The sequence below is a fragment of the Montipora foliosa genome, unplaced genomic scaffold (assembly GCF_036669935.1).
Source record: "Montipora foliosa isolate CH-2021 unplaced genomic scaffold, ASM3666993v2 scaffold_448, whole genome shotgun sequence".
Classification (NCBI taxonomy): Eukaryota; Metazoa; Cnidaria; class Anthozoa; order Scleractinia; family Acroporidae; genus Montipora; species Montipora foliosa.
Genome location: NW_027179754.1, coordinates 344,085 through 359,275, shown reverse-complemented (window position 1 = coordinate 359,275; position 15,191 = coordinate 344,085). Strand labels below are relative to the sequence as shown.

General features: G+C 39.0%; 2 protein-coding genes across 2 annotated transcripts; both read right to left on the bottom strand.

Moving 5' to 3' along the window:
• Window positions 1-6,598: 6,598 nt before the first annotated feature.
• Window positions 6,599-8,437, bottom strand: LOC137989244 (uncharacterized). The gene is made up of 3 exons (XM_068835086.1): window positions 8,347-8,437; window positions 7,449-7,760; window positions 6,599-6,882 (listed from the first exon to the last, which is right to left on the bottom strand). Exons 2-3 carry the CDS (start codon window positions 7,600-7,602, stop codon window positions 6,599-6,601), a joined length of 438 nt encoding a protein of 145 aa, XP_068691187.1. The 5' UTR covers window positions 7,603-7,760; window positions 8,347-8,437.
• A 258-nt stretch (window positions 8,438-8,695) lies between these two features.
• On the bottom strand, window positions 8,696-12,753 carry LOC137989243 (neurotrypsin-like). Its single transcript, XM_068835084.1, has 5 exons — window positions 12,584-12,753; window positions 11,869-12,138; window positions 10,973-11,284; window positions 10,187-10,456; window positions 8,696-8,982 (listed from the first exon to the last, which is right to left on the bottom strand). The coding sequence occupies exons 1-5, from the start codon at window positions 12,690-12,692 to the stop codon at window positions 8,696-8,698; spliced, it is 1,248 nt and encodes a 415-aa protein (XP_068691185.1). The 5' UTR covers window positions 12,693-12,753.
• Between the last annotated feature and the right edge of the window lie 2,438 nt (window positions 12,754-15,191).

Here is a 15,191-nt window from a genome sequence, read left to right as displayed (position 1 = left end):
GAGTCAGGTGAGAAAGTGCTTGTACTGCTACCTACCGACCATAACAAGCTACTTATGCAGTGCATGGAAGGGCCCCTTTGAAGTTAGTTCTTTAGTAGGTCTCAATGACTACAAAGTGAAAGTAAAAGGCAAAGAGAAAGTCTACCGCGCTAACCTTCTTAAAAAGTACTTTGAGCGAGAGGAGACTACGGCGGAAGGAGCAGTAGCTGGTGGAGTAGGCGCTACGTGTTTAGACGATGCTGTCGACTGTGGAGTTAAAGCTGACGAAGCAGAGGGAGAAAACGTTGATTTTTTAGAGCTTGGTGGATATGCAGACAAGGAATCGATCGAGGATGTTAAAACCGGACCAAATCTGACGGATGAGCAACGGAATGAATTTACGGATCTGGCCAAAGAGTTCATGAATTTGTTTACTGAAGCACCAGGTATCACAGACCTTGTTCAGCATCATATTAAACTCATTTCAGACGAGCCGGTTAGATCAAGACCTTACCCAGTACCTTATAGCATCAGAAAATCACTGAGAAAAGATATTGCCGACATGATCAAAATGGGAGTTATTAGAGAGTCCAGTTCTCCGTATGCGTCACCTGTGGTAGTAGTGAAGAAAAAAGACAACGCAAATCGCGTGTGGGTTGATTATCGGAAATTAAATAAACTAACTGTATTTGATCCCGAGCCTATGCCAACTGCTGAACATTTGTTTCAGAAGCTTCGTGGAGACAAGTTCTACTCAAAAATTGACCTTAGCAAGGGATATTGACAGATAACTATACCAGAGGAGGACATACAGAAAACGGCGTTCGTAACACCTGACGGGACCAACGAGTTCTTGAAGATGCCGTTTGGAATGATCAACTCGGCAGCAACACTGAAGCGTGCAATGAAGAAGTTGCTAGAAAATCTAGTTGATGTCGATTTCTACTGGGATGATATATTGGTTTACACCCGTACGTGGGAAGAACATATTAGAGCCCTAAGAGAGCTATTTTCGCGCCTTGTACAAGCGGGGTTGACTATTAGACCTACTAAGTGCCTATTCGGAGTAAACAGTGTGGATTTCCTAGGCCATCGACTGGAGCAAGGAGTGATTGGTCTACATCCGGATAACGTAGAGAAAATTAAAGATACCCCAAGGCCAAGTACAAAGAAACAGGTGCGATCATTTATGGGTCTAGCAGGATACTACATAGATTTCATCCCAACTTTGCAGCGATCGCAGTGCCCTTATCTGATCTCACATGGAAAGGCCAACGGCCCAATAAACTTGAAGCACATGAGAAAGCCTACCGAACAATAAAGTCTTACCTAACAAGTGAGCCTATTCTACGACTCCCCGATCCAGCTAAACCCTATTTCTTAAGGACGGACGCCTCCAACAGTGGAATCGGTGCAGTATCAATGCAGAAACATGATGAGAAGTTGTTTCCTGTTTGCTACGCAAGCAAGAAATTGACAAGTGCAGAAAGGAAGTACTCCACAATTGAGAAATAATGCCAAGAGATTGTATGGAGTATCAAGAGATTTCATCTTTATTTGTACGGAGTTTCTTTTGTTCTTCAGACGGACCATGAACCCTTAAAGTACATGAGCAGTGCTAAGTTCGCCAACGGACTTCGTATGCGTTGGGCTATGTTTTTGCAAGTTATTCATTCACAGTTGAAGCCATTAAGAGGAATAAGTTTATTGACATTGAACTGCCCCTTATTTGGCAATTTTTCTTGTTTAGGATAAATTTAGGAAATTTCTTCTGAAAGGGGGTTATGTTACGAAAAATAGCATTGCGTGGCTAGTGTTATTTTCTAGAAGCTTCCCGAGAGTTCGTAGTTGTTTTATTTTTGGGCTCGTGCGTAAACGTTTCTAAATCGGTGTGTTTTGTAATCTTTCTATAATTAGATTGTTTACTCTTTTAGAAAATTCTAGAATCTCATTGTGACAGTATGTAATTAAGCGAGTCTGAGCGATGTTTTTAACTGGCTTTGACAAGCGAAGAGAGTTGGCGTTACCCGTGTTTAGTCAAGTGTGACAGAAGCAGTGTTTATTCAAGTTGGCGGGAGGCCGTGTAAGTTTATCGAGTACGTGCTGTTTAGAGTTTTACTTCGTGGAAACTACGTTCATTTTGGAATAAATCTTCTCGTTGTTGTTCAGACAACCCTGCGTTCAGTTTAGTTTGCAAGCTACCCATCCTCAAGAACATTCGAACTCGTAACAGTAATGATGAGCAATAATTATTATCAAAATCTTTTAAATGGTCACCAGAGAAGTGTGGAGCATAAAGTGAACATGACATTTCTGTCAAGGTATACAGTGATATGCTCCACAAATTAATACACTTGCCAAAAAGGGTTTTTTTTTGTTTGAGCAACCCACCCCTCATCTCTTATTAATCTGGTTTGAGTTGTTCATTCATTTTTTTGTTTGTTTTCCTTAACAAAGAAATTTGGCTCTATTGAGAGCCCCCTCAATGGCCCTCTTTGGGAAATGTATGGATATTTTTTGGAATCACACAATGCAAAACAAAAGCCTTCAAAACGCAGGTCTCTAACAAAACATGACACTGTGTTCCCTCGGTTCATAAAGCAATACTCAGGCTGTAAGTCATTTCAAAATTATTAAATTATGGATAAATGGTAATGTAATAGAAATGTGATTTGTTCATTTTGAAAACTCCAAACCATGTCATGTATTAAAAACTCAATTTAACGGTTCCCTTCAATTAAACTGGCAATTTGAACATATACCCATAAAACTTCTGAAAAGGTGAAACTGCAAGAAAATAAGGTTACCAAAATAATCATAACAACTAACCAAAGAAATTAGAAGACTGACAGGTACTTGTAAAAGTCATAGTTGGCTTCTGGTTGGCCAAAGCTTTCCTTAAACGCCCTAACGTTTTCCCTTTTTTGTAATTCTGCATGCCATAACATGAGATGTGGGACACCGGCTCACAGTCTTGGCGATGTGTACCTCACCCCCATCAACAAACAGTACTGTACTGTATTACATAATCACTAAAATGTTCAACTTTGACACTATTAGTCTTATAATGTGTGAAGAAACGGAAGGTTTTAATTAATGTAATGTTTACCGTTTGTTTTTCAAAACTTATGAAGAAGATAACTACATTGTGGCACTTAAGTGCTAAAGACACTAACAAGCATGTTTAGTCATCCAAATAAATGAATGGCCACTTATTTTGATTCAAATGTTTCATTTCTGCAGTTGATACTCACAATAATTATAAAAATGACACTTATAAATAAATTTACTATGATGTTTTTGTGTTGAAATGTAAAACTTTGCTTGATGAATAAGCTCTTATCACAAACCCTTTCAAAGAATGGGTTCATTAAGTTCAGTGGCGTAACAATTCACTCGCAGTGCTTCTATCACGCGTTCCACTGTCACTGGTCGTTCACTTCAGATCCCTTAATCGAGTGTTCTACAAATGAAAACTTGGAATTTTGTAGCGACCAGAAGGACTAACACTAAACGGACCGGTTGATAACTGCCAATATCTTCTCTACAGCTCTTCGCCTTACATTGACAAATATTGAGAGCTGCACTGCTACGATGGCCAGAAATTGCTTCCAGTTCACCGTGCAAAGAGCTGTCAAGGAGTGATATTTTTCTCTCAACCTCCCTCAAGACCTTTACTTCGCTGGACGCTTCAAGTTCTGGAAGAAAACTTTCACTGAACAAATCTCTGGGCTGCTTGTGTTTCTTGTGTTTTTCTTCTTCTTGTGCTTTTCCACCACAGTAAGAAAGGCGTTTCTAAAACGAGGGTATGGGTAAGACCAAGGGTGAGGGTAAGGGTAAGGATACGAATACATAAAGTATCGCAAACATGCATAAAAGCTAACCTTAGGCCTAATTAGACCTAAACAAAAGATTTTAGGCCTAAGGTTAGCTTTTATGCATGTTTAGGATACTTTCTGTATTCGTAGTGTAGCAGTGTGGCCAAGTGGTAGGGGTGCTTGCCTTGAGATCCCGGGTTCAAGACCCGCTCTGACCACTCGCTGAATTTGTTCCTAGTAGTCCCTGGTTCAACTTCCCAGCTGCACTTGTTAATAGCTAACTGGTTTGCCTCCGGCCAGTTGGGATTCTTAACAGTTGTTGTTGTGTTCTGTTGTTTCGTTGATTGCTTCATTTGCCCTGATAAGCCCCTATGGGGAGTGGTCAATTAAGTATGTAAGTATGTGTATCCTTACCTTTACCCTCACCCTTGGTCTTACCCTTACCATCGTTTTAGAAACGGTGCAGTAAGAAGCAGAAGTGTCATCTTCTGAGGGAACGTTTTCGCTCGACGGCTGAACACCACAAAGCTTACGCTTTCTCTTTTACTTTGTGGCATGGAATTACCTGAAACATTTTCCGAAATTCTTGAGGACTTTTTCCCGGTACCCTTTTCAATATTGATTCCGAAATCTAGACGCCTGTATTCCACTTGAGAAAGCCACAATTAAATATTCAACATCGCCATTTCACAATGTCATGTTGGCACGCTAAAGTGATTTGTTATGACGTCGTGCTCAACACTTGCGCACGTCTCGGGAAACCGACTTCCGTTTACTATAAATAAGTTTAGTGATGCTGGCATATCCCGGCCAACGCCCCTACTCTGCCTCTATGTCCCTCACTTTCTCTTGACCGTCCGTACGTCCACTCCTCCATGTCTGCCAATGTGACCAATATCACGCTGGTTTACAGCACACATCTTTGATATGGCAATTCCATGTTACGGTCAATTGACAGCTGTCAAACAAAGTATTCGCTGAGCGGTGTCTCGTGACCATATCGCGGGCTCGGTTTTAGCTCATCGAGGTTAGCTGTTTTTTTGAAGTTGACTGTTGACCAGGTACTGGTTTTCGATTGGATTGCAGGCTCAAACCAGTTTAACTCACCTAAACATAGGCGAGGCTTGATTTATCACGCGCTTACTGTGGCTTGACCCGGCTACACGGCCATACTATGTCAACTAAAGCTTAACAGTCAACGCTTTTCGTGCTCAGGTGGAAAACAGTTTGGAAAATATTTTCTCTCTGCATTTTTCTTTGGTTTTAATCCAGTTTGACACAATGTCATAGACCACTTTCATAAATGGCGACCACTTTTCCATTCTTTTGTCTTTATGTTAACTAGACCTATTCCCCTCATTTTGAAACAAATGTTCTTTTGAAATTTGCTCGTCGTAGCGGCTAGTTAGGCTTATTAGCATTAAAACAAAATAACATTTTATTTGGCCGCCATTATGAAAGAGATCTATGATAGCTGTGGTCTAAACGGGTGGCTATGCAGTTATTAAAGTCCAGCGTCGGAGAGATATAAACTTAAGGCTGTGTGTTTATTTTTAATTTGTTTAGAGCTGCTTTTTTCTCTGTATTGCAATTTTCGGCATATCCTTAGAAGCTCTGATAAGGTTGCATGATGCCTGGGAGAACTGCTTTTTTCTCTGTATTGCGAATTTTTGGCATATCTTTAGAAGCTCAAATAAGGTTGCATGATGCCTGGGAGCACTATGACTAGAACAGAAACGATAAAAGAGAGAAAGAGAAGGAGAACGACAAAACAGAATACCAGTAATAGCTCAAACTTGGAGGAACAAGTTACTCCACAAATTATTTTCTTGGGCACTAAACAGTTGTCATTTTTACGGATACCTTATTTTAAGTGGATGCGTATTTTTAATGGTGCATGTTAGAAAACAGTTTGGAAAATTTGCATATTGATCGAGTCACTTAGAAGTTCTTGTTTCAACTTGTTTACGGCAAAAACTGTTACAATACTTCCTACCTGTTTATGACTTTGCTGTTGTTTGGAACGTCCAATTTTACCACAAATGACATAAATAGTGTCAGCCAACAGTTGGTGTACATACGATTACTATTCAATACGTTCACGTCCCAGTGTCGGTTCACAGAAACAAACAATGAGGTTACTGGTGATTAAAGAGCTGATGTTAAAGCGAGTGACACTAACGGAAGTAGACGAGAAATTAAATCTACCTGGTACAAAGGATTTTAAGATCTATGAGGACAACGAAGATCATGGAGGTAATGATCTTGATGATTAGTATAATGTTGATGAAGGTGAAATTTTTAACAATTAGACCCGTGGCCCTTGAGGGCGAGGGGTCTAATTGTTTTAGTATCACCCAACTAGTTGGACAGAAAAAGGCGATAATAAAGTTAGTAAGTGCAAGTTAAAGAAATATTTATTTGGGAATAAAACGAAAGAACGCGTCACGCTTTTCGCTACTCGAGGACTATTAATAATAGTCCTCTAGTAGCGTAGCCTATCAAAATGCAGAATTTGCATTAGTCCACTAAAAGCTGATATTTATGATGATGAGGAGGATTAACTTGATTCATGGCGGTAATCAGAAAAAAAAAAATACGACTAAGGCAAATTCTATTCTTAGGTATTTAGGGTGTTCTTGAGGCTTACAGTACTGATATCCTGTATTATTAAAAAGAAAAAGATAATAATAATAACGAAAGAAATGACTGAGGTAGGTGCTTCAGATTGCCTCATACGGCCCTGTGATTATGTTGTTGTTCTTGTTGATAATAATGATTTGTAGCATATTGATGGCTTTCTAAGCATTGAAAAACTCACCATTGACGTAAACTGTGTAGAATCGAGTGTAACGTTCTCCTCGACATTCATATGTTCCCCCATCAGCAAGTTGAACATTTTTTACTGTCAAAGTGACACCTTTTACCTCAATTCTCCCGTCTGAATTGAGTTCACTAGTAGTGGTGCCAATTTCATACCATTTAACCTTCCCATTCTGGTTTTCCTTTTCTAAGGAACATTGCACAGTTTCAGTACTACCAAGATTAGAACTAAGGCTTTTCTTTTCCAGAACTTCCACGTTGTCTAGAACAAAATTATTGTATGGAAAAAATTACTTTCCAAAATTTCTCATCGGTGTTTGCAAGTCTTAATTCGTAGTAAATATATTTTTTCAATTTAAAGATTCAGTCTTGTAATTACATCTATTTTCAAACACGTTTTATTCTTCTATAACTGTTACCTATAAAATTCCTCTATTTCAACCATAATCAGTTTCTGCTAGTTTTTTTTCATCATTTTTTTCCATTATCCAGAGTTCAATTTTGGGTAGTAATAGTGAACTCGAAAGCTGCTTTGCTACTACGACCAGTACACACATACTCTGTAGCTAGATCCTTGCCTTTTCTCGTGATTTCCATCGTTTAGTTAGATAAAACTGTGCAACTAGAAATGTTGTTGTTCCAAATAGAGTTAAAAGATTGAAATTGAAGTTTGTTTGGAATTGACTGTACAGAATATTTAGCTTACCCCACAAATGTTAAACAATACACTGATGAGGATAATCAAGTTAAAAAACTGTCTCTAGTCACAACCTTCTGTTTGTCGGGAATAGATTAAATACACAGTCTTGGTGAAAAGTGACTACTTACTTGGTACACACAGAGCTTGAGCCCCGATGTCTTCCGGACACTTGTGCTCTCCATCTAAACGATTACATTGGGCTAAAACGGATTCCTGTCCAGTACAAGCTATATCTGACATTACAACGGGTATGTCTTCATCAGTGGTATTCATTCCCGTCATGAATTCGGCCAGGGCACCTCTAAAGCCAAGTTGTTTACAAACAACTTCGGCATCATTGATATCCCATTTAGTGCGACAGATCTTGCCCCACCTTCTGCGGTAAAAAACTTCTACTCTTCCACCATACTTAGCTTTCGCCCCACTTAGGCGCACAGGAACTGAAAGAATGACACATCAGTGAAAGGAATGCTTGGTTCTAATTGTCCTCTACGTTTCTTTTTTGCAACAAACCATTGTTTTTTGTTCATTGTCCATTCCTCAATATCTCCAGTTTATCTCAGTTTGACTAAGACTTTGAACAGGATAGGCGATGCTAAAATCCTTAATTTAATAATGTAACAAGGATAATGTTTTAAGAGGAGGCCCACTCATTGAGACTGTTCCAGTTGGGCCTTCATTTCTTAAAGAAACAGGGTACAATATAATAGGTTAGCGGTTTCAGAATCATCAGTCCCAAAGACGGTGACGTGTGGTCTAGAGATCTGGGCGCTGGACTTAAATAAGTCCTGCTCTGCAGCAGAGCTAAGTGTGACATTTTTCTCGTTCAGCCCAACTGTACCTTAGTGGCCATGCTTCCAATAATTAGTGCCTTGCCTTTTTTTACCAGCAGTAAGTCATTTTCTTATAATGCGAGCCACAGGTTATTATAAACTAACAAATAGGGTTTTTAGTTGACTTGCTGTGTTAAAACTATGCGATGGTATACGGATAAGACTGAGATTTTCTTTGTTCATACTATTGTACCTGAACACTGGATTTGCGTGTTAATGAACCCACAACTTTGAATGATTGATGAACAGGAATGAGAAGTGATGTTCACCAAGCTTGTATTTCCTCTTTTTCAATTGGCTGTAAAATTGTCGTTACTGTTTTACCCTTGCTCATCATAGAGTCACCAGTAGCTCAGTGGTTAGAGCATCCGACTAGATCACGGAGGGTCGTGGGTTCGAATCCCATCTGGGGATCGGAATTTTTCGAGTTCCTAGTTAGTTCTATTAACACTTCATTTTTATACGTTCCAAATTTCAGATAGCTTTTGGGAAGTGGAATTTTTCTGATTTCTTTACGAATGCGACCTTCATCATTTCCACCTTTACCCACCTATGAGAGACACGTTGATATGTTGGAGATAAACAGTGATTCTGTCACGTCCTTTGGTTTGTTTCATGGAACATTCGTAAACTCCGTTATCTTCTTGCCGAACTGTATCGATCTGCAAACTGCCATCTGACAACTGTGTGAATCTGTCATCCTCCAAGAGTAGGATATCGCTTTTTCTCCATTCAAATTGAGGAGGAGGATTTCCTTCTGCAGTACAATTTATTTGGCCAGGTTTGCCAGGTATAAGTTTTTGTTGTGGTCTCTTGTTTTTAAATTCGGCTAGGGAAAAAAAAAGGAATGGATAAATTTTCTGCAGTTATAACACATCGTAATGATAATGATATGATAGAGAGAATATACAAAAAGTTCGTACATTATAACTGCGCTTGTGCAGATTATCGCAGTTATGAAGCAACTTGGTCAGTTGCGAATGAAGCCTGAAACAATCCAATCTTAAACAGGACGCAAACCCATGAAATATTTCATACAAGCACCCTAAATCATTCACCCGCCACGTATTACGGGTTACAATACGAACTTACAAGCGACCAGCTCCCAGTTGGCCTGAAAGGACAGATGGTAGAGCAAGTGCAGTGCAATTTCATGGGATTCAAGTCCTGTTGATTCTTCAGGCTTCTTTTGCAACTGATCTAGTTGCTTCATAATTGCAATGATTTCTTTACGTAGAGACTGACAATGTTTTCTAATGAAGATAAACGACTGATAGAACTCTTATGAAAAGTATTTGTAATTACTGGTAATGTGCAATGAAATGAATGTTCTAAGAAGGAAAAAGCAACGCAAATGATAGCGAGGATAGTGGTGATTAAAGAGCTAATGTTAAGTCGAGTGACACTGACGGAAGTAGACGAGAAATTAATCTACCTGCAATGTTGGACAAAACTCTTGGGAAAAATTCCAGCTTAAGCATCATTTGGCACGCAATAACAAAATATGTTGATAATGTGATGCAAAATACTGTGCAAGCCTTTGGTCGCTTTTTAAAACAACATCATTGGAATGGGGGATGGGGGGGGGGGGGGGGGCGAAGTAGAGAGAATTTACTCTTTATCACACAGACAAATAAGAGGAATTTTAAGATTGATGAGGACAATGAAGATCATGGAGGTGATAATCTTGATGATTAGGATAATGTTGATGGAGATGAAAATTTAAGGTGATGTTTATGATGATGAGGAGGATGAACTTGATTCATGGCGGTAGCCAGAAAAAAATATAACTAAGGCAAGTTATATTCATAGGTATTTAGGGTGTTCTTGACGCTTACAGTACTGATATCGTGTATTATTAAAAATAAAATAAAATAAAATAAAATAAAAAATAAAATACGAAAGAAATGACTGAGGTAGGTGCCTTAGATTGCCTCATACTGGCTACGGCCCTGTTATTATGTTGTTGTTGTTCTTGTTGATAATAATGATTTGTGGCATATTGATGGTTTTCTAAGCACTTAAAAACTTACCATTGACGTAAACTGTGTAGAATCGAGTGTAACGTTGTCCTCGACACTCATATGTTCCTCCATCATCCAGTTGAACATTTTTTATTGTCAAAGTGACGCCTTTTACCTCAATTCTTTCGTCTGGATTGAGTTCACTAGCAGTGGTGCCAATTTTATACCATTTAACCATCTCATGCTCATTCTGGTTTTCCTTTTTTAAGGAACATTGCACGGTTTCAGTGCTACCAAGATTAGAACTAAGGCTTTTCTTTTCCAGAACTTCCATGTTGTCTAGAACAAAATTATTGTATGGAAGAAATTACTTTCCAAAATTTCTCATCGGTTTTTGCAAGCCTTTCGCAGTAAATATATTTTTCAATTTAAAGATTCCTGTAATTTCATATATTTTCAAACACATTTTATTCTTATACAAATGTTACCTGTAAAATTCGTCTATTTCAACCACAATCCTTTTCTGCAAGTTTTTACTTCTTTCATTTTTTCCATTATCGAGTGTTCAGTTTTAGGTAGTAATGATGAACTCGAAAGCTGCTTTGCTACAACGACCAGTACACACATACTCTGTAGCTAGATCCTTGCGTTTTCTAATAATTTCCATCGTTTAAATAGATAAAAATGTGCAAATAGAAATGTCATTGTTTTTGTTCCAAATAGAGTTAAAAAGAGTGAAATTGAAGTTTGTTTGGAATTGACAATACATAACATTTAGCTTTCCCCACAAACGTTAAACAATGTCTCTAGTCACAACCTTCTGTTTGTCAGTCCTGGTGAAAAGTGACTACTTACTTGGTACACACAGAGCCTGAGCCCCAATGTCTTCCGGACACTTGTGCTCTCCATCTAAACGATTACATTGGGCTAAAACGGATTCCTGTCCAGTACAAGCTATATCTGACATTACAACGGGTATGTCTTCATCAGTGGTATTCATTCCCGTCATGAATTCGGCCAGGGCACCTCTAAAGCCAAGTTGTTTACAAACAACTTCAGCATCACTGATATCCCATTTAGTGCGACAGATCTTGCCCCACCTTCTGCGGTAAAAAACTTCTACTCTTCCACCATACTTAGCTTTCGCCCCACTTAGGCGCACAGGAACTGAAAGAATGACACATCAGTGAAAGGAGTGCTTGGTTCTAATTGTCCTCTACGTTTCTTTTTTGCAACAAACCATTGTTTTTTGTTCATTGTCCATTCCTCAATATCTCCAGTTTATCTCAGTTTGACTAAAACTTTGAACAGGATAGGCGATGCTAAAATCCTTAATTTAATAATGTAACAAGGATAATGTTTTAAGAGGAGGCCCACTCATTGAGACTGTTCCAGTTGGGCCTTCATTTCTTAAAGAAACAGGGTACAATATAATAAGTTAGCGGTTTCAGAATCATCAGTCCCAAAGACGGTGACGTGTGGTCTAGAGATTTGGGCGCTGGACTTAAATAAGTCCTGCTCTGCAGCAGAGCTAAGTGTGACATTTTTCTCGTTCAGCCCAACTGTACCTTAGTGGCCATGCTTCCAATAATTAGTGCCTTGCCTTTTTTACCAGCAGTGAGTCATTTCTTATAATGCGAGCCACAGGTTATTGTAAACTAACAAATAGAGTTTTTAGTTGACTTGCTGTGTTAAAACTATGCGATGGTATACGGATAAGACTGAGATTTTCTTTGTTCATACTATTGTACCTGAACACTGGATTTGCGTGTTAATGAACCCACAACTTTGAATGATTGATGAACAGGAATGAGAAGTGATGTTCACCAAGCTTGTATTTCCTCTTTTCCAATTTCCTGTAAAATTGTCGTTACTGTAGTTATAGCCATTTACTTGGCAGGCAAGAATTGCTTCAGTATTATTCCAATTTGCGGTACAAAGCGCTTTCCAGGTGTTGTTCTTGTGAATTTGCATCACTCCAGTAGATGGACTGCCCTCTGTTTGAAAACGTACGGGAGATTCTAATAAAGAAAATTGCAGGGCTAGTGAATAACTGGCAATTCCGCAATTGTTAGCTGGGTTATAATTGACTAATATTAAATGTATTTGTGTTGAGCCCGGTAAATTAATGGAGATATGATAACACCTTGTATCCTTTTCTTGAAACGGGCAGTGTTGACTAGCCACCTATTTCTTATAACCAATAAGAAATTTGCAACAGGTATGAGGAACGCCTAGCTTTCTCCATCAGATCAACTGAAGAAATCAAATGTATCAAATGCCAGGATGCTGGGCAGTTCAGCAGAAATTGTTTGAGGAAAGCTCGCAAAAAAAAAGCGACAAAGGGAGAATGAACATTCTGTAAATTACAAGGGACAAGCTGACGAGTAAGAAAGTGTTAACCAGTATTTGAGGAGCTGTTTGCAAACAATTGAAACTCAAACAGCGTTGATTTTGGTAACATACCTTGCAGACAACTTGACGTGTTTGTGCACCCTCTCATAACTGTAGTAGATCCTTTGCATTTTATCCTACCAAATTGTGGCTTTGGATTCACGCATTCCCTTGTCCGCATCTGTATACCATTAAAGACCCTTGTACAAAGACTCCAGTTACCCCAATCACTCCAGCCGCCATCAACTAAATTCAAGAAACATTTGTCAGCAGAGGGTAAGTGCTGTCCTTCTTAATGAAAGACAAACAATGTCATACAAGCTGTTGTTCGTCGGCCATAAAAGCTTAACAAGAAATAAAACGAAAATCGCGACTTGATATTTCGTATGCTACAACTGATTGCTCCGCGCGTTCTGTTGGAAGTGATCTCAAATTGTTGGGTTGCGCTCCTGTGTATAATTATAATTTTGCAATTAAAAGTTTCCGGACATTACCGACAAGGAGCATGGCGCGCTTTTCATGTTTTCAGTAAAAACAATCTATTTCCATCTCCATCATGAGCGCCGACATACACCGAATTCATAAATGGCGGCCAACCTGGGTCGACTGACGGCCAGACATGACATCAAGGCGTTTTAGGATACACACGCCGTATTTTCGAGGAGGAAAGGAGAAAATGAACGATCGACGTGCGGAAAATTACATTCGTGGTTCTTCTTTAAGTGGGAGAAGGTCATCGGTATTAAAATATGCTGAGCTACGGTTTTGGCTGAAATGTTGGAACGATTCTGCTTAAAGATTAAATTGTAAAGAGGTAAATTTTTAACTTTAGTAAGCTTACATCGTTCGATCTGGCCTAGTTGTGTGAAATCAAGTTATCTGTTTGAAGACATTAAAAAAATGCTCTTGTTTTACTTTTTGTTGCTATTGCTGTTTTAAGAGTCGAAGAATACATCATTCAAGGGAAAGACAAAAAAAAACGTTGCCAAACAGGGTGCGAGTTGAGCTGTTGTTGATACAAACTCTGGTGAGGTTTTACTAATGTATGCCTCTTCAGGATTTTGCTGCCGCATTGCTGATTAAATCTTGTGTCCCTCCACTTTCAAACAAGGAAAATTTACAAATTTTAAGCATAAGAGCCTAAGAGTAGTTACAATAACCGGTCTTACACGCCACCCTTCCACAACACCGCCAGATGCAATACATATTACTATCTTAAAATTACTGGTTCGTCATTTTTTCTGCATGAAGCAGTGATAGCACTTACAGCGAAAATAAAAGGGCTTGTCGTCGCTAGTGCATTCGTCCTCATAGGTTCATAGGTGTCTTTATTTCCACAGATAAAACAATACAAATTAATAATACATGTCACAGAATTGTCGAGTGGAGATGTGCGAGCAAAAACCCACAGGGTTAACGTTAGTAGTATTCGCACACCTAATCTAGCATTCATACAAGGTATAAGCGTGAATGTTTTGATTCATCCAGTACAAGAATAAGTAACTCGAGTAGATTAAATCGTTATCTGGAACTAAAATTGAGAATGTTTCATAAGCAACACAACGTTGTGACCATATCTCACCGTCTTCTTCAGGCAACTGACAACTTGTCACGTGACAGAAGATCAATTAACCAAACGATTATCGGACTCCCTTGAAAGCGAATACTTTAACAAAGTTATGGAGTTTACACACGATTTACAATTAGCTTGTCATACTGAGACCAAAGCTAGACAAGTTAAGAAGTTTGCTAATCTCAAGGAACAGCAAGGGAAAGCGGTCTTCGACCCCGTCTGGCGTGTTACAAATCAAACACGGACAAATGTGATGGATAAGTGGGTCAAGAATTTATCCGATCGAGTATTATCGAAACATGAAGTGTCTGTGCTGGCTAAGGGAAGCAATTTGGTGGACAGGGAAGTTCCGATAACAGAGTTTATAACTGCGACCGAAAGTGCCATCTTCGGTTTTGCTTTGAATGAGGCAAATGCAGAATCTCTGAGGAATAGAGTTTGCAACATCATTTGCAATAACAAAGCCCCAAGAAGGAATTTAAACAGCGAGGAGACAAAGGCCTTAAACAGCTTGACAAAAGATAAGACCATTGTTATTGTCCCAGCTGACAAAGGAAAATGCTTAGTCGTGCTGAACGCTAAGGACTATGAAGAAAAAAGCAAATCAGTACTAAGCGACAAGAAAACATATAAACCACTTGGCTACAATCCAACTAGTGGCTTCAGAAAGACTGTCAGAAATTTTACAAGCAAGCTTTTTAGTGAGAGAGTTATCAAAGCGGATTTTAAGAGGAAATTGGACCCTCCTTCAGAGCCGATTGTGCCCAAATTTTATGGCTTGCCGACGATTCATAAATCCGAACCCATTCCAGTTAGACCTATCATAACGAGCTGCAAACTCTTAGCAACCAAAAAATGTCTGGGGCATCCAGCTGAGAAACGGGAATAAAACTCCGGTAATTCAGCTGGATGCCCAAATCCTTGCAACATGTCATTCCCATTATATTCCATTAATCTATCATCGCAAATCGTTTGAGGCGTCAACTTTCACAGAATCATGTCATCATCGGATGGCGTTAAGTTAATTAAAGAACGGTATTAAAAGAAAGATGTACATTGCCGCAAGCCCTTAAAAACAGCGATGAGACAAAACACTCTCTCTGTTTC